We start from the raw sequence: 20,824 nt of genomic DNA, 5'->3' as shown, positions 1-20,824 counted from the left end.
AGCTTGGCGCAGAAAGGCAATGAATACAGCAGACCACTTAACGGTAATACTTCCAAAGGAATAAATTTTGGCAGATTCCCTAAAGAAATCCCAAAAGTATAGCCAATAAATAGTTGATGTTTTATTATTCCAAATTCTTCTCAACTAAATGCTTTAAAATTTCCAAGAATTTTTTAGCAGATACTAAAGAGAACCAAATTATCATTTCATTGTTATCCTATAAATGATAATTTGGATTTACTTTAAAATACTATGTTCCTAGAACAATGCTTGTTCACAGTAGGTGATTAATAGTTATCTGATAAATGAATGGATTTAATTATCAAGATTTCTCCTTTTAACCTTGACCCATATGCCCCAATATTTGTTACCTCAGAAATGATAAGGTCACATTTTCCTCCAAGGGATTTTCACAGGACTAGATTTGCTTCTTATAGTTTATAAAACATTACAAAAGAAATGAAACTCACCATGGGTTCTGTTGCTTAAACCATTACCAGAAATATATTCTCAACATCTTTAAAAGCTAAATCTGTTTTCCAGGAGAACCCTTATTATTATTAATACTAGTTATATTTTAACAGAACTCCAGGTACAATTATTTGTCCATGAAAACAGTGTGCTTACCTCTACCAAACAATACAGTCCAGGCCTGGGTATGTGTATTTTATGATAGCCTCAGTATGCTATTTTTAAAGGAATAAAAAGAGAAACTGCTCAAAGACAACTGGATAAACAAAGAGAAAGCAAATTAAATAGCCAGCAGTTGGAGGGTGGGAAAGCAAGGAGGGAAAGGATGTTAGGCCTATAAATTAAAGAAGTTGCTGGCAAATTATTTACAGGGAATTGTTAATGGATTGGAAAGAAATGTAGTTAAAGAGTAAAGAATAGAAAGACAGTATTTATCTCAGCCTCTACCTCATCAACTCTCAGAAATTGGCTGGAGCTTGAGAGCTCGTGGCCTCCCACTCTACGTCCCCTCCCACCCCACTGGAAAACAGTGAGCACACCTGGAATCACAGCTGCAAAGCCCTAAGGAAGGGAGGGGCGACTCTCCAACACCTCCCACTAGGTTCTCACTAACTTCCTTTTCCCAACTACTGGAGGCAGGGAAGGAAGGGCTGGGGAATCTCTCTCATATCACCACCGTAGTATGTTTACATACAGGCATTTCTTTTTTGTACTAAGTTTTATAGCAAGCCTATTTTTCCCTCATACAATGACAAAAGCAGTACACATTTCTGTACCTTGCTTTTCTCTTAGGTTTATATCCTAAGGGTTCTGTTTAATTGGCTAGTTAAGTCGTTACTGTCAAAGTATACGAAATTAGTTGTTACTGCTAATTATTTTCTATTGTAAGTAAATTTTCATTATTGTCTTAGGTTGGGACCACCGTTCCCCAATTGCATGCAGTACCACAACAAACTCATGGGGGCGCTGTGAGTCACTGAATCTTGAGAAAAACACAGCGGATGTACCTTACATCAAATTGGTTAGAAGTGGGTCATGGGCAAGGGGAAATGGGTTACCATGACTGACTCAACAAATCAGGATTTATCCCTGATCTGGGGCGAGGATTGTGTTCCAGAACAAACTCAAGGTTCTTATAGAAAGAAAGGGCACAGACACTGTGTGGGAAATCAATATTACCCACTACAGGAAAAGTACCATAATTGGGATCACTGTAGCTGTGGGTATAAATCCTTCAAGGTTCTTGAAACACATTACTAATTTACACTGCTATCAGTAGCATAATGAAAGAGTCTTAGTACACCCTAATTAGCATAAGGCATTTTTTTAAAATATTTTGGCTAATTTAATAGATAGAAAATGGATACCTTACTCATATTCATTTGCATTTCTCTGACCCCTGGTAAAGGTTAACAGCTGTATTTATCCTTCAGCTAATCAACTGTCCTGTGTCTAGTGCTCACTTATCTACAGGCCTCCTCACCTTCTTCCCCCTTTTATCTTATAGATACAAACCATTTGGTTTCGGTTATATATGTATCACCAATTTACATCTATTGAGAAAAAGTTATTGTTGTACAATATGAATACCTACATTAAAGAGGAAGGAAGAGTTAAGGGAACTCTGAAAGACTAAGCAGAAAAAGTTAGCAAACTGATGAAGATTTGTAAGAGAATGTGGCTCCACAGAAGCCAAGGGAGAAGCAGCTTCAGGAAGCAAGGAGTGGCTGGCAGGGTCAAATATACCACAGTCCAGTGAAAATGACAACCACAGTGTCCTTTGGATTTGACAAGTGGTCACTAGAGTTCTAAGCTTCAGAATATATCAGTGTTAAATTTCCACAAGCTCAACATAACCATGTATTCATTCAACAGTCACCTGGCCACAAATATGTACCAGGCAGAGTGCTAGGCATAAAGAAAGAGATAGAGACCACAGTTTAGAGGAACCTGGATTGGAATGTGTGCACATGTACAATTTGAGGGGGGCTGGAGCAGTAGGGGTAAATTTAACAAGCGGTCAGAAAGATCATCTAAAGCCAAAAAATGCCCTAAGGAACGAGTTTCTCCTCTCTAATTTAATAAGTAACTCCTTTAAAAAGTACAGTGTTTATAACATATAAAAGATGAAGTAATGTATAATCCAAATAAACTAATAATTTAGGGCCCGAAAAGAAACATACAGGAACTAAGTTGTCCACGTTAAGAAAAAGAAGCAATCTAAATGTCTGAGCCTGAAGAAGCTTTAAAAATAGTTATTTCTGATTTCTGGATAAGTTCAGCGGATGCCACAGCTGTGCTCCAATGACAGAATATGTTGGGGCTCCCCAAACTTGTGTCACAATGTATATATCACAGGCTTCATTTCAGAACAACAGATGAATGCAGATTTTAGGCAGGAAAAATTCTTTAAAAGATGAAAGTCTTATTCGATCACATAGCTGATACATGATCCAATTTCCTTTGGGTGAACTGCGGCAAACTGCAGATGTTTCTTTACTCAAAATGGAACCCACTCTGGTTTCACTTACATTTCATATGTACACTGCTTTAAATTACTTACGCATAAGTATCACCTTCACCTGAGGACTTTTAGCCATAAATATGCTAAGAATAAAAATATGCAGAAGCAAGGAAAATATCTGATATAATGGTATTAATTTATATATAAATGGTATATATGTTATTACTGTATATTTTTAAGTGTGTTCATGTGGACATGGAAGGCTAAATGAAAAACAGTTTATCATCATAGAAAGGCACTGAAAATGTTTCCCATTTTAAACATTTTTTATATTGAGATTACTTCATTTTTTCTGCTAAATGTTATAATGTGATGATAATATCAACCATTTGCTGGTTTCTGTGTGCCAGGCACTATGCTAGGTATATCTCACAAGAGACTTAATCCTCATGAAAAAAAGTAAGGATTATTATTATTATCCCCATTATAAAAATGAGGAAACCATGGCTTAAGAAGGAGAGTGACTTACTAGGGCCACTCAGCATAAAAGCACGCACGCACGCACGCGCACGCACACACACACACACACACACACACTCACTCAATATCTAATACAGTATTGAGTGCGTGAAGTGTGGTAGGTGACCACTAAGTGTTTCTTGAATAGGTCTGACTGGATGAAGAATGGACATCCAGATTCTTAGATGAGATCCTTATGCTGTGTTGACTGCTATAATGGAGGCGTGTGCAAGTCACTCTGTGAAACAGAGAAAGGGTGTCTAGAGGAAACAAAGGGTACACATGGTACCCACTAAGTCCTAACACCAAGCAGTAATAACCCACACACCACACAATATTAGCAGCATGCCCTCAGTAAATGTGAGCCCAGAAAAGCTGGGCCTCTGTCTGTTCCGTATTTCCAGGGCCTAGAGCAGTATCAGACATACAGCAAGTGCTAAATAAATATGCTGAATGAACATGTGAGTAAACGTTCCATTTCCTCTTTCTTCTCCACACCTCTTCTGGCCCATCACATTATGTTCTTTATATTTTTGCCTTGTTTTCTCCTCTCTACTCTTCTTGCCACTCTTTGCACATATGTAAAAATTGTTATTATCCTGTATTTACATTATGAGATTTTTAAATACTTATCCATCTATAATGAAAATTAAAAGAACACAGAATGTTTCCTCCTTAAATATCCACCAAATGATTCTGTTTTCTCTAATAAAACATAAGGGCCATATCTGAATTTGTTATGGGAAGTTATAACTTTGCTTTAAATATACATTTAGCTCTCAAAGTGCTTTCCATCATAAGAATGTAACATATATGCTTATAAACCTATTAAATTTCTATTTATAATGGGAAGTTCCAACACAGAGTTACCATATGACCCAAAAATTCCACACCAAGGGATATATCCAAGAGAATAAAAACATGTCCACACAAAAACAGGTACATGAATGTTTATAGCATTACTCATAATAGCAAAAAAAAAAAAAAAAAAGGAAACAACCAAAATGTCCATCAGCTCATAAATGGATAAACAAAATGTGGTGGTATATTCACACAACTGAATATTTGGCAATGAAAAGGAATAAAGTACCAATACATGCTAAAATACAGGTGAACCTTGAAAACATACTAAGTGAAAGAAGTCAGTCACAAAGGGCCACAGTCCATTTACACAAAAAGTCCAGAGCAGACAAATCACAGAAACAAATAGTATAGTAGTAACAGTTGCCAGGGGCTAGGGAAGACAGAGAATAAGGAGTGACAGCTAATGGGTGTGGGATTTCTTTTAGGGCAATGAAACTATTCTAAAATTACATAGTAGTTCCAAAATATATATTTAAAAAAAAACTCATGCAACTCAATAGCACAAAAAGATAAAAATAAAAATCTGACTTAAAAATGAGCACAGAACCTGAATAGACATTTTTCCAAAGAAGATGTACAAGTGGCCAAGAGGTACATGAAAAGGTGCTCAACATCACTGATCATTGGGGAAATGCAAATCAAAACCACTTCACACCTGTTAGAATGGCCATCATCAAAAAGAGGAGAGATAACAAGTATTGGTGAGAATGTAGAGAAAAGGAAACCCTTGGGCACTGTTGGTGGGAATGTAAATTGGTTAAGCCACTATGGAGGTTCCTCAAAAAATTAAAAATAGAACTACCATATGATCTAGCAATCCCACTTCTGGGTATATATCCAAAGGAAATGAAAACAAGATATCAAAGAGATATCTGCACTCCCATTTCCACTGCAGCATTATTTACAGTCACCAAGATATGAAAAAACCTAGTTGTCCATCAATGGCTGAATGGACAAAGAATATACACACACACAATGGAATATTATCAGCCATGGGAAAGAAGGAAATCCTGCCATTTGTGACAACACGGAAGAACGGAGAGAGCATTATGTTAAGTGGAATAAGCCAAACAGAGAAAGGCAAATACTACATGGTATCACTTATACGTTAAGAAAAAAAAAAAAAATCAAATTCATAGAAGCAGAAAGTAAATTGGTGGTTGCCAGGGGCTAGAGGGTAGGAGAAATACGGAGAGGTTGGAGAAAGGATACAAACTTTTACCTATTAGATGAATAAAGTAGGAGAATATAACATAAAACATAGTGACTATAGTTGGTAACACTGTATTATACAACCGAAATTTGCTAAGAGAGTTGAACTTAAATGGTCTCACCAAAAAATAAAAAATAAATAAATATGCAAGATGATGGATAAGTTAACTAGCTGGCAGGAATCCTTTGGAATTCTTTCACAATGTATACGTATATCAAATCACTAGTATGTACACCTTGTCAATTATACCTCAATAAAGCTGAAAAAAATTTTAATAAAATTAGACAATAGTGATAGTTGCACAACTCTGTAAACATTAGAAAAACCAATGGATTGTACACTTTTAAAAGGATGAATTTTATGGCAGTGAACTATACCTCAATAATGCTATTTAAAAAGTAAATGACATTTTTAAAAGAAGGCATTTCCATACAATTAAAATCAACACTTTGAAATGGCATCTGGAAAATAACACATGCAATGCTTTGTTACAAATAGGAAACAACATAAATTGTCCGTGCAATTACACTTTCCTAGCAACATCTCTTGTATTTGAGCCTAACATATTACTGTCACTGCTGAAGAGAAAATTCATTTTTTAATACACATATTAATTCCTTAAATAAGCCTGCTCTAATCAATCTCATTCTGGTAAATCTACATCCTATGCTACCGGCTTTTTCACTAAGATATTTATCTTCATATAGAAAGTTTTGGAATTGGTTCCAATATTAAATGGAGTGACAACCTGTGGATTTCTGCATCTCCAAGCATTAGTTTGACACAACTTCCTACCTATAAGTTCAGTCATGTAACGGGCATTGACAAAAAATGTATCATATGTCCAGCTCCAGATCCCAAAGACCTGGTACTCTCTTTCAGAGCTGACTTTCTAGAGAGAAAAACAGGCAAATAATCAAATCAGCATGATGAACACCATGTTTTTTACAAAAATCACAAAATCTCTGATGTGGCAAAGTCCTTAAAAAGCTAGCTACACCATTCCATGGAAGCAATGGCTTACTCCCGCTGCAAGTTACGTGCATGGTACCAAGTAATGACACATGGCCCACGTCCTCAGCTCTCTCACATCAACATTAAATCCAGTGCGCTCTCAACATATATTGTACATCTGTCCTGGCAAGGTAAAGATTTTACTTAGAAAAGCCACCTCACATTCTTTTTTGAATAAAATATGGTGGCAGTTGTTGTTCATAACTTGGTCTCAACTTTAGCTAGAAATGAGATAGATGAGAAAATTAATATTTAATATCAAGTATCATACATTGTGCTAAATAGTTTACATGTGTTATCTTATTTAATGCTGCAAATATGCATATGAAATAAATATTACTTCCATATTATAGACAAGGAAAAGCACAAAAGAAGCCAAGTGACTTGCTCACAGCCATGTAGCTAATAAGTGACAGCACTGGGACTGAAAAGCGTTGCTCTGATTCTGAAGCCCAGGTTCTTTCTACCACACCAGGTTGACTGCTGTTAACGTTAAATCTTCAATGAACCTACATAACGTTAAAATGTTCTAATGATTAAAGATTATACATTATCAGCGCTGCACATGTGTGAATAACACTAAACTTAGCTGAAGACCAACCCTTCTGTTTCTTTAAACCAGATTTAATGTTCAGATTATTTGGATAAGTTGGGATTACTTTAAATTAACATATGTTCTGACAGAAATGCAAAACACAACCTCAAACAAGAAACAAGTCAGCCTAAGATGTAACTTAAGGACTTAAAGTGGGAAGAGTATCTTGCAACTGACATCTTGCTTCTCCTCTCTCCTCCCCTCATCAGCGAGTGTCACAAAACATCATGCTCAGCCAGTCACAAATACTCACTGAATTCTAGTTTCCATTAGAACAGTCTGAGGCGCCAAGGAAATTATGGGAGGAAAAAAAAACATGCATCTAACAGTTTAAACCTGACAAATCCGAAAGTTCTCACTCACTTGCTACTACTATCCCTTGTTCAGGCTTATTCAGGATCTCTATTTTCTTTCTTTATCCCCTGAGACTGGGCTTTTTCAGTCCTTGTTTTACTTTCCAAACTGTCCCTAAAGTCCAGACTTCCTGTTCATCATTCCCTACTTGCCCCAAACCCAGGGTAGAGCTTCCCTTAAGTTCACAGATCGCTTAAGAAAAAAATCTTTTTTAAGTAATCTATTTTATCTTTAGGGTACCATCTAGATATACTCTCCTGGCGATTCTGACAACAATTCAATCACACCACCTTTCCTGGATCAACCAGCTTATAGGTTCAATTCAATTTTCTCATTGAGCCAACTGAATTTCCTCTTCAATATCTAATTCAATGTTCTTTTTTTCCCATAACTTCCTGCTCCCAGATCCTCCAGCAACACCCTACCAGTCTTATCATTTTCTTTTCTCACCAGTAATCACTAGGATGATCTCACCACAAACATGACATTTACAAAACATCTGTGCAGCATAAGAAACACCTCAGAAAGCACTTTTCTAAGCCACTGTCTGCTTTCAATGCAGAAATCATTGTGGAAGAGAGATCTCTCATCTGCATTTTGGCCTGTTATATTACGTGAAATTACCCAAGTATTTATTTCACTTCTGACAAGTGCAAGTTACGACCGTCACTTTTAACAAGTTTTATAGACCGCTGACCTAAGCCAGTAGAATCAAAGTACCGGCAGATACATCAATAAAGTCTCAAAATCTACACTGCTGGTTCAGGATTATCCCTAAATGGCAGCCTAATGCTTCCTTGTTCCTTGGTTCCCAGATCATAATAGATAATTATTTATCTGTTTAAAAGTAAAAAGCTAAATCAAAACCATGCCACATCTCCTAATCACTTCCTACCAAACAGACTTAATTTGGGGGACAAACAAACCCATGCTTTAACATTCTATTAAAGCATTTCCACCTCAATCATCTTGTCTGTGGAGTATGATAATAACACTAACAAGAACCTGTTAAAGTTAAGCCTTGAAAAAAGCTGAAGTTATCTGGATTACAAAGATCCTGCCTAAAGCAAATGAAAATAATGTTCCATTTTTAAATTATGTTATTATGCATTTTGTCCATTGGCCCACATGAAAACCCTACAACGCATATACAGCAAATGCTACTCCCACTGTTTATGAAAATAGGGTCTAGGACAAATGGCTTGTACCCATGCCACTAGCTAGTGGCAGCAGCAGGACTAAAATGAAGTTCTACCTCCTGACGCTGTCTGCTGTCCCCTGGCTTACCCAGTCCTAAAAGTCAGTACAACCAGGCCAGAGCAGTTACGTTTGAAGCCTGATGGGAGAAATATTAAAGAACAAACTTGCAGTCTCCATTCCCTGGCTCATTCACTCCACAGATAATGAAAATCCTCCTCCATATAATGTTCTTAGTAAAATGTAAGCTGGTTCATGTTCACAATTACTGAGTATCCACAATGCAGTCATTAGAATACAGATAACCTTGGCACCTAGAAGTTTATATTCAAAAGACTAAGTAAAATCTAATAAACAGAGACACACAGTGAGTACTCTCTGTGACTGCAGAGGCATAGACAGGAGTAAAACAGCTACAAGGCAAAGGACTGTCTTCGACTGCTGACAACACCACAAGCTAGTAGAAGCAAAAAAGATCCTCCCTTAGGGCTTTCAGAGGGAGCATGGCCCTGCCGACACCTTGACTTTGGATTTTGGCCTCCAGAACTGAGAGAGAATAAATTTGTCATTTTAAGCTACGAAAAAAAATTATTTCATATCTACATACATACATACATATATACATACACACAGAGACACACACACTGAAGGAGTATTAAGGTAGGCAGAGAACATCACATTTAAGATATTGTGAGCACAGAATTGCAGGACTAACCAAACGTTAGGATCTGGGTGGAATGAAAAAAACACCAGCTTAAAAATGGGGTTTAGGGCTTCCGTGGTGGCGCAGTGGTTGAGAGTCCGCCTGCTGATGCGGGGGACACGGGTTCGTGCCCCGGTCCGGGAAAATCCCACATGCTGCGGAGCGGCTAAGCCCGTGAGCCATGGCCGCTGAGCCTGTGCGTCCGGAGCCTGTGCTGCGCAATGGGAGAGGCCACAACAGTGAGAGGCCCGCGTACCGCAAAAAAAAAAAAAAATGGGGTTTAAAAACTGGAGTAGAAGGAAACTGGAAGCATTAGAAAGACTCAGCTGTTTCTCTCTAAGATGACCAGGTGGATGAGGATATAACTGAACAAATGAGAACACAAAGAGAACAAGCTGCAGGAGGAAGAACTTTGTCTTCACACGCTGAGTCTGAGGGGCCCGCAGCACATCCAGGTGGTGATAGGTAGCAGGCTGGTGAAAATCAGACGCAGAGCTCAGGAAAAGGAGGTCAGAGCTGGAGCCCTGGCAGCAGATGTTATCACATAAGGAAAGCAAAAAAAGTAAAGGGAACAGTAAAAGGACTCAGAAGGAATCCTTGCACACTACCAATATTTAAGAGAAGGAGAGAGGAAATAAGGAAGAGGGATTCAACAACAGTGCATACTGAGAAAAAGGGGCCATGATGCAGCTGGGATCCAAAGGAAGTAATAACGTTAAAAAAGGGTCACGTGAGGAAAACCAGGATTGCTATGCAGTCAGTACAAGCCTGCGAATGTCCCTTCCTATCATCTATGTTGACATCATTTTTTCAGGAGTACACAACTTTCTCAAATCTTCCCCAAATGGTGTACCCCTTAAAAATTCACATCTATTATCTCTTATGTTGACAATTTTTAATTGTCCCTCATATTTTCTGCAACCAACTTTTAAAACAACTGGAATCTCTTATTCCTTTGATTCTCAGTGTTACATAATAATTTTTTCATAGACGGCACAAAAAAGTCTGAAACAAGTTCCAAAACCACAATATTTTAATTGCTTTCACAATTCATTTTGATCTGCTTCTCCTTGCTAATCTCTCCCACCACTCCTTTTGTATTTGTTTTGTTTTGGGCCGTATCTTTCATTCAGACATTTTAAGGAATAAAAAATTAAATAAATGAAAAAAGAGAAAATTCTCAAAGCAAAGTAAAATCAATTTACACAGTTTCCATTTGAAAGGGGATAAATACACTATACAGAATACTCATTTCACGTATCACAAACACGTATCAGTTTTCTAAATTAAATCATCACTCTTCCTGTGTACTAAAGAGAGAACTGAAGCTGGGTCTTTCATTTGGATAAACTCCAGTATATGTGTACACATGAGGGAATACTTTTGGCATGTCTTTCATAAACTAGCAAGCAGTATGGCTTTTTAGATTTGCGTGAGGAAATACAGAAATTCCACTACTGAGAAATGTGTCTGACTTCCAAATGAAAGGGGTCATTTTGTGTCTACCCACTTTTTCCCTGAGTAAAGTCAAGTTTCAGGGAAAGTACTATCAATGTAGCAAGTTTATGTCAATTGTGCATTTCTTCCCAATATTTTCATACCGCCCAACATTGAGAATCACCCCAGGATGGTTCCTCATCCTTCACAAAATACAAGATGCTCGCCATTATACCTGATAATCACCCAAATCAGATAAACCAACAACATAAAAAACGTCATGTTTTGGCATTTTAAAAATACTATTAGGCATAGAGACTTTCACCACAAAACCTAAAAATTGGAAGTGAAAAATCTGTAATACTTAATATAAAATAATCTACAAAGAGTTAACTATTAGTCTTATCCTAGCCTTTTCCCATCATGTTCCATGTAAAAATTACAATTAGACAAATTACTCTAAAATGAAAGATTCAAAATCTTAGAAAAGTAGGGCTTATTTTTTCTTCTTTTATGCATACACTCCTCTGCAACGAAGGAAAGAGGTTGGAAAAACTGACAGATTATCAGCTACTGTATGGTACCTTACTATTCCACAATTCACTTTTTCTAAAGCAAATCACTTTCCTTACACAGAGTATCGTACATGAGTGTTCTGCTGTAACACTTTCTCCAGCATTACAACTGGATTCTTGATTATAAAATCAGAAAACTGCAGATATGAACAATGGCATATTCTGATGAACCAAACATTCCAGTTACCTGTAATCCTACAGAGAAGGCTCCACAGTACCAGAAATATCCAGGCCAAGTTTAAATCCATCTGGCCAAAAACAAAACCATTAAAATAACCACATTTCCATTGTCTGTCCTGCTATCATCCTGCCCCAAGGGCCATTAAGATTAACAAATATTATGGAAGTCACTACACTTATACGAAACCCAGCCATGAAACTCAGAATATGGCAGCTGCAAAAGATGAAGCACAGATTCCTTGAACTAGAGAGCCAGGTGCTCGGCAACTGGTTTTCATTTTCAGGATGAAAGTCAGCAGGAAGCAGGTAGCAAGTCCTTGGTTGGTAAGGCCAGATCCACTTGAGATACACTCTGAGGAGGATTAGATGCTGGGCAGAGATTCAGCAGGCTACAGGAAAAAGGAAGACTGGCAGAGCTGCAAACTGAACCAGGTGGGCAGCAGGTGCAGCCATGGTGAAGCTGGCACCTGCCAAGATGCTGAAATGAGCAGAAATGACCATCCAGACAAGACATTGGGGATGGCTGGGGCCAGAACAGGTGGCATCCACAGCTCTGACAAGAAACAATATTCAGGAAAGAGATCCAAGACTTAAGTAACCCCCTTTCCTTCACCCTTTCTCATCTGTCCATAATAAACATTTCATTGGTGCATAATATTTACTGAATGTGGCTTAATAGCCTGAAAACTTTAATATTTCTCTTTATAAATCTACAGAAAAGATTTACCACTCTACATATACATTACTTGAATAAAATTACACTTGGCACCAAAGCAATACTGAATGTAAGCTTTATTATTTTTTTCTTACATAATTGGAGAAATGCTTCTTAAGCATCACCATGAACACGATTAACACTGTGCTCTAAGAAATGTTAATAATTGAAAGCATGTTTGTTAAAGCAGCTTTTCAGTGACTTCAAAGTTTCGTGGTTACCTAAGTTTTCTGCATGCTCAGAGTATCTTGATCATAACTGTCATAGGAAGCAGTGTAAAAGGTGGTTATTGCTAAGCCATTCTCCTCCAAGAGACAGAAAACATGTTCTGTTCTCTCAGCAACCCACTCCTTTCTAACAGGACAACCCCTCAATTACTATCTGTGGAAAAGGAAATCCAATGGAAATAAAGATACTGTTAAAGGGCACGATTAAGCTCATGTAGACTATCAGAGAGAGGTAGACAGGAGTACTCAGCCAGCCCAATTTAATTCCACTTTGATGAGTGCCAAGGCTCCCATATTTAAATTAACACAAATCTAACTGCTCTTATACATGTCTCTGAAGAAGAACCTTAAAGCACCACATTCCTCATCTACCAGTTCCTAAATTAATTACAGTTCATTTGAAAGATACAATTATTTCTGCTCATTTAACTCAAATTCTAATGAATAACTATAAGAACCAAATGAATAGTGGAAGTAATTACACATCCACACCTTTGACTAGGTTGCCCAGCTAAACAAGCAAAACAACATTAGTGGAATAAGCAACAGTGAAGTAGCTCTTGCAGGGTAAACAAGCATCTGCAGTGAGTTCCAGTAAACCAAATAAAACCTAGGTGCAAATTAAAATACCAAAAATAGCCTAAAACAATAGTAGTTCTCACTAAAACCTGAAGGATGACCAAGTAAATAGTGCAATAACTACAGAAAGTCTTTCAAATTCCTTAAACTTGTCAATGTTCCTCCCTTTTATTTAACTCCTTCCCTTTGCCATCAAAAACTGGTAGCAAAGTGGACCCTGAACACACACAAAATAGAGACTGGCTTAAAGTGAAACACAGCAAATGGAAGGCAAGAGTACCTCACCCTTTCCAAGATAGTTCAATGTGGCCTTGGCATTTAGGGTTATCTTTCATACTAAACAACTACTTTATCCCCAGATCACAAGTGCACCATGACAGTATACTTCCAACTGAGGTCTGTGGCCACAGAGGGTAGGCACCTTTAAGAAACTATGTGCTTCCCAAATGAACTTATCTATGAAACAGACTCACAGACACACAGAACAGACTTGCAGACTTGTGGTTGCCGGGGCGGGGGGTGTTAGGAGTTTGGGATTAGCAGATGCAAACTACTATATAGAGAATGAATAAACAACAAGGTTCTACTGTATAGCACAGGGAGCTATATTCAATATCCTGTGATAAAACATAATGGAAAAGAATATGAAAAAGAATGTATATGTATGACAGAATCACTTTGCTGTACAGCAGAAAGTAACACTTCTACCACTCAGATAGGTGCCCTTCTTATTTGTGTCATGGATCGCTAGTGTCAGGAACAACTGCTTTAAGAACAGAGGCAATACAACCAAGAATAAAGTTTGTGAGAGAGACAAGGCCATCATCAGGACAAGCTGATTCTGAAGAACTGTACTTTCAGTCAGGAAAACAGTGAGAAAATGAATCATCAACACACACAAGATATTATCAACAGTCTTTGTATGAGAGAAAATGTCATTTCAGCAAAATAACATCATCCATTGGTTAAATGTAGTCTAAAAGTTTTGAATTGGTTTCACAGTATTATTTATATTTAATGTGTAAACTGACTTGCTTTTAAGATTGCATGAATAAGCATAACAATTATAGTTTCATGCAGGTATATTTTTAACTATCATAATTAATAATATTAGAGTCCACTAACTTTTTTTTTTCTTTGAAAGAAGTCCAGCCGTACAAGGTTGAGAAACAATCTCCTAAAGGTAGAGGAAATACCTGGCCAATTCCACCTTAAGGTGATGAGAGGAAGTGGACAGTGATAAGAAAGAAGGGATGGCCAAGATGTTGCTGGGCAGGTGGGAGGAAAGAATGTCGACAGGCTTAGGCTCTCTCCACCCAATCAATTCAATCAATTCGATTCAATGAGTAAAATTCCATTTCTGCCTTTTTTTCCCCCCTCTTTTTCTCTTCTTTTCTTGGGAAGGGAGGGTCTGTCTATTCTTGTAAAGACAAAGCTCTACTCAACGATGGTTCTTTGAATTCAAAAGTATAAAAAGAGAAAGTAAAGGGGGGAATTATATGAGAAAGCCATTTTGAAATGTTTCTTTGGATATAATCTATAAAAGGAGAAAATTAATAAGCAAAACTAGCCTATAATTTCACAACCCAAATTTTAAGACTGGCACCTGTTAAAGGAACAAAGTTCATAGAGTAACATTTGATAAAAAGGGTGGAGATTGTGAGTCACACAGCATGAACTAGAACCCAATTCACCTGTATCATATATTCTCAAATACCACTCACCAAATGTCTATATGGCATGTAACAAAATGAACAAATAATCCTAATGGTAAGATTTTTATAAATGCTCCCTCATTTTACAGGAAAGGTAGGACCCAGAGATTAAGTTATTTGCTAATTATCACAGAGCATTTGACAGCACCAGAACTTAAACTCAGGTCTACGTTAAGTCACTATGTTAACTCAGTTAACTGTCACCCATTTTCTCAGAGTGGATATGAATGTGAAATGCAATAATTCATCTTAAAAATATGGTAAGTATCTTACATATATTATTTAAAATTCAAAGTTATTGTTATTTTAAATTATTTAAAATTTTAAAATTGAAAGTCAAGGTCCTCATTTATAAGTATCCTTCAAAATACTCTACTAAAGAAATGCACATCCTGAACAAAAGATTAAGGAGCATATGTGACTCCTACTGGAACAGTAAAGCATGTATTACCCAAGAGAGCATGCCAAGACTTTCACCAGAAAAGTTATTAACTAGGTTGGAAATAATATAAGATGCTTAGAAATGCACTGGTGATTGTCAGCTCAGGAAAGTCTTATTAAGAAACCATTAACTATAAATGAAAATGACAGCAAAGTGCTACAAATAAATCTGAAATGGATAATGGATACACTTATTGAAACAGCACGTATGGAGAAAGGAAAGGCATAGTTTAAGGTTAGGGAAAGTGAAGGCTTCCTAGGGCAGAAAGGAAAAACAGTCAGAAGGGGCAGGACTGGGGGAAGGAGGGCTCCTTGGTGGATCTTTGGGATGGAATTAAGCTGGCTTCAAGTCCTTTAGACACACTCCGATCCTCCTACAGGAGCAGCTTCAGAGAGCAGGCATTTAGCAGCTGCAGCCTAACCTCAGAGCATCCTCCCCAAGGGACAGAAGGTCACTTGGAGCAGCACCATCATGTGACTTCAAGGGTTTCTCAGCTCCTGATCTTTCCCATTTGGAAGCTAATGTTGGGAATTCATTTAACAAGGAATAAAACATTTTCTTTCTACTACAAGAGAAGTAATAATCAAATGTTAGTTAACGTAATGTACTCTCATCACAAACCTAAGAATCCTAGAAAGACAGGTTGTATATTTAAACGTACAAGTTCAAGTTCATGAAGCAGGGTCTGTATGTTCAAGGAACTTACACTCTCCAGACTTCTTCACTTATGAATGGAAGAACAAACCTATAAAGATGGGAATCACCTGATTTTTGCAAGGTTAGATTCAATCATAGTGAAGTTCATAATATTACTAGTAAAACGATGCACATTTCAGAGGTTTTATCACAGCTATGTGTTTTCAACTTTTGAAGCAACAGAACGGATCTCCAGCAGAGCGAGAGGAAAATGTCATTTGTAGACCATATGGTAGCTCCAGCAAGAGTCAGCCTGGCATTCAACACTGAGACGGGGAAACTCTTTTTGAAAAGGCATCATGCTCCCTAAGATGCAGAGGCTAGTCCAGAGACCTCAAGTGGGATTTGCAAATCGGAAAGAAGGAGAGTTCACATTTGTGTATACATAAGATGGACAGAACTGCAGATAAACTAGTAGTTTTCACAAATCAGTAAATACTATCATTACCAGTAGCCTCAAATTCAGAAATTAAGTGAATTAGACATAGAACATTATTTCCTTTACCCTGGTTAAGTAACACAGTGATAAGTAGATGTTTTCACATTTGGGATGGTAAAATAAAAAGCATTTGGGAGCACACTAATTTCAAGACATTTTGCTAAGATTCAACCTTAGTACGAATACATACTTCCAAATAGAGATCAGATGCTAACGTTGTCTTACTTTCAGACACATGCACATCTCCATCATGTTGTTACTGACCTTGCACTTGACATATCAATGATGCTTCCCCTACCTATGTCCTGGGAATTGCTAGATGGATCACCCAAAGGCCTCTCCACCTTAACAAAAATATCTCGCTCACCTATGGGAGACCAGAATTTCCAGGGGTTCGTTTCAGAAACCTTTATTAAAGTGCAAATAGGTCCTGGGGAAGGTAACAAAACAAATTAAGCCTTATCATTTAGTCAGTCAATTCTCTGTAAGAGAAACTAGAGTTTCTTTTACTAAGACTCTCGTAGGTCCTAGTAATTGAAAATGAAGATCCAGGGGATGCAGGAAGTACAGAAAATCTGAACAGGAGGTGTGTGGGAAAGGAGGTGGGAGAACCTCCTAAAGGCAGTCTTTACTTTCTATAGATCGTCAGAAGTTCTGATTGGTCTTTAGCCACTGAACTCTCATCCCCAGTGACTGGACCAACACCAGTTACGATGCAAACCAAAAATTAAGTCGCACAAAAATCTTGTAAAGAGATAAGATCCACTGGTGCCGCTCTGTCTTCATCTTATTAAATCGCAAAACTACAAATCTATACATGTTTTTAAAAGGTCAATTCAATGACTGGTTGTGCCCAATGAAGAGCCACTGAGGTACATAAGAAATTAATCATTTTCTTTGAATATCACTAAAACTAACTTCATTTTTATCCTTAAGATAATCTCGAATCCCTCCTTAAGGACTTTTTTTTTAAGTGTTCAAACTAGGTACAGTAAAATAACAAAAAAGACCAATAGTCCCCAACATTTTTCCAGGAGCGTTATACAAAAAGATGACTTTGAACAACGTTCCTCAGGATATACTCCGGGGTCTAGTAGAGAGAGACCTTTCCCTTCTCTGTAGACTTGGGAGTAAATAAGTCAAGAACACCTACGAACAAATTTTGTTGGTCACCAGCAGGGGAGCTCTTCAGCTTTTGTCCCCAAACCCATTCAAACAAAAGAAGCTTCTCTTCCTCCAACCCACCCCTCAGACCCACACCCCGGGGGGACTCTCCAGATCCCCGCGCCCTCTCCACCCATTCCCCGCCGGGGGAACTTACTCCTCAGCGCCCCGATGAGCAGAGAGCCGTCCTTAATGAGCTCTTTGATGAACTTGTTGGTTCGCTCCAGCTCAATCTCGTGACACTGCAGGCGCTCCCTGAAATCCGGGCTGTCCAAGTAGGAGTCGCTGAACTCCAGAGTCGGCAGCCCCATGGCACAGGCACTGCCAGCGGCCGCCGAGGACACGTCCGGGCCGGCGGTCAGGGCGGGGACAGCCGGCGACCGCGGCCGGCTCAGGGGACGCGCGATCGCGGGGAACTAGCCGGGACGCAAGGGGACGCGCAAGGGAAACGGGTCCCGCGCGCCGCGCCGCCTGCGCGGGGCTCCGCGGCGCGCGGACGCCTCCGGGCTCAGGCTTCTTCCCCGGAGGCGAGGCGAGCGCACACACGGGAGAAGGGCCGAGGCGCGGGTCCGCTCAGGTCGTTGTCACCCGGACGCATCGTCGCCGGGAGCGCGGAGGCCGCGGAGGCTCAGGGCCGCGGCCGGAGCAGGAAAGTTCTCTCGCGGCGCGCAGACACTTCCGGCAGCTCAGCTCTCCTGCTCCCTTGACAGTCGTTTGCGCTGGGAGTCAGAAGCGCCCAGCCGCCCCTCCGGCCGGGCCGGGGAAACCCTCCCCCTCGCTGGACGCAGGCTCAGAGCGCTCGCAGACCCTGCCGGGCTCGGAGACCCTCCTCCCGCCGCGGCGCTCCCAGCCCTCGCCGCCCCGCCCCTCCTCCCGTTTACCCTCCTGCCCCCGCCCGCCCGCACTTAGCTCCCGGGCTCGGCTCAGTTGCCGCGCGACAGCGCTTCTGCCTGCGCCCGGGGGTTAACTCTGCCCCTCCTGGGCGGCCGCTCCCCCTAGCCCGCGGTGACACTTCGGGGTCCGCCACCCACAAAATGATCTCCAACTCCCAACATGCCTCCCTACCCCTGCCTCACCACCCACTCCCTGGAATTCTCTGGGAGAGAAGCCAACGTTAACTTTCTCTAAAGTTTGAAGCCTGGTTGGAAGATGCTACTTTCGAGCGTTAGTTTAGATTTTGCTTCGCGAGTCTGCACTGAATGCATATATATTCCAGGTTGAAAAGTTTTACTTTTTCCCACTGTTCACTGCATTGATCCTAGAAAGTCAGGTTTTTTATATTCAAAACGAAAAGCTACATAGGCCTAAGGCGGTTTGTTGTTGTTGTTTTTCTTAGTTGCTGTGAAGGTGGGAAGATTTTAGGTCGTTTTTATTCCCCAAACTAGCACCTCGGACTTAGGTGTTCCTCTTGTAGAAGAATAACTATTTGTATCACAATACTGCTTTTTATCGTCACCTTGATGGAATTGCCCCCAAAGCATGGAGCTTTTCAAACTGTTGAAGTTGGCTGAAGTTCCAAATGAATAGTTACTTCATACCAAGAGGCAGTTATCCCTCTGGTAGAGGATCACCTAATAAATTTCTGTTCTCTCAAAACCTTGACAGCAAAAGAAACTGCTGCTTTACATCTAGTCCTGCCATCATCTATAGGATTTCTGAGAACTCAGTTATTTTTCTTAAGGATCTGCTTTTAATTTCTATGTTTTCATTGCTTCGTCCTTTTGAACCATCTGTTAAAAAAAACTCTTCTACAGATCATGGGAAAAATTCCATTAAAGTGCTTTACATTTTTCCCAATTAAGTTTCAGAATCTGTCAAGACTTTTAGTTCTTTTTTTAAGTACACATGAACATTAAAAATAGCATGGAAACCTTAAACCAAGACTGATAAGATGATGTAAACAGTGTATTTGATAGCTTTGATTTTATTTTCTTCTGAGCCAAGGAAGTTGGACTTTAACCTTCCATCCATATTTACATCATTAGACCTCAAAATATTGGCAGAATGGCCAATTACCACTAGAGTCCTCCTCACTTTTAGTGTCTGTCTTGTGTCTGTCAGTTAAATACGCCTCATTTGGGAAGGTGGGGTGGGGTGGAGGGCAATAATGCTATTTGTTAGTTGATGTAGTGATAGAAGCTGCAGTGGTGCAGTTTTTCACCTAAGGTGATTTTACATCTGTTCATCACCAGCCTGAAAGACAAAAAGTTAGGCCAAACAAGTAGTTCCCTTTCAACTTTTGCCATGTTGCTGTTACAAGCAACTAAATCCAATACCAATTGCTGAGATATGAAACAGGATAAAATATAACAGTCTCTTCCTGTTTTTCATTAAATGGAAGTCCTGTGATTAATTCTTTAAAAATGCAACATTCTTTGATAAGTTTCATTTAGTAAGTTGGATTTCAATTTTCATTTTTTCTTTAAAAGTTTTATATGTCAGGACAGATTTATTCTAGATTCTAAGATATAAATTATCATTTACCCATTCATGTATGTAATTGCATGTTTTATGCCTACTGTATACATTAGGATCTGGGCAGAGAAGCAATTTATATGGAAAGTTAAAGCAAAGCATTGTGCCTGACCTCAAGCAGTTCTCGGAATAAAAAACAGAGAATGAGTATCTGTATATCACATGGGGCAGAATGTGCTATGTTACAGAGGCTCACACAGACATTGGACCAATAATCACTGATGCTGTTATCAATATGTTTCCACTCAGACCCATCACTGCATTTACATGGGGTTAGGATATTTCCTCCTACCCTCCATCATTTAGCCTCTAAAGTTTAGTATGTTATAATGGACTTTCTCCCTTGTAGGTCCTTTCAGAGTTACTCATGACTTATTCCTGTGAATCACACTTTAATTATACCTGCTAGTCAGGCTTTCTCTTATGCCACATTAATCCAGTCACTCGAGAGACACCAGAAATGGTTTTGCTTTAAGGTGGATTTATGGTCAGTTTTGAACCGTTGTTTTCGTGCTTTATTTCCCTACCATAATAATGGAACTAGATTCTTTCTAAAAGAATAGCCTTTCTAAAAAAAAGAGTGTCCATACTTGCAAGTTATTTTTCATAGGAAATTTTAATGGATTGAAATGTAGCCTCTCCAAAAATTTCTGCTTCATAGTATGTGGCCCTGTCAGCTGCATGGTGAGTTTCACAAATACTATTGGCTGACACACTCTTTGGCATGTCTGTTTGCTTGTTTAATTCTGAAATGGGGTGTACGGGGCTTTGTTTATTTTAAAGAGC

General features: G+C 39.0%; 1 protein-coding gene across 2 annotated transcripts in view; it reads right to left on the bottom strand.

The window, feature by feature from the left end:
- Window positions 1–18,397, bottom strand: part of ARHGAP42 (Rho GTPase activating protein 42) — a 288,105-nt gene extending 269,708 nt beyond the window's left edge. For both annotated transcript variants that reach the window (XM_079929104.1, XM_079929105.1), the window contains exon 1: window positions 17,721–18,397. In XM_079929104.1, coding sequence (XP_079785230.1) covers window positions 17,721–17,874 — 154 coding nt within the window. In that variant the 5' untranslated portion in view covers window positions 17,875–18,397. The remainder of the gene's footprint in view (window positions 1–17,720) is intronic.
- Window positions 18,398–20,824: the final 2,427 nt, after the last annotated feature.

The sequence above is a fragment of the Stenella coeruleoalba genome (assembly GCF_951394435.1).
Source record: "Stenella coeruleoalba genome assembly, chromosome: 8".
Classification (NCBI taxonomy): domain Eukaryota; kingdom Metazoa; phylum Chordata; class Mammalia; order Artiodactyla; family Delphinidae; genus Stenella; species Stenella coeruleoalba.
The sequence above is the reverse complement of the archived record's forward strand: the minus strand, read 5'-3'. Positions and strand labels throughout refer to the sequence as shown.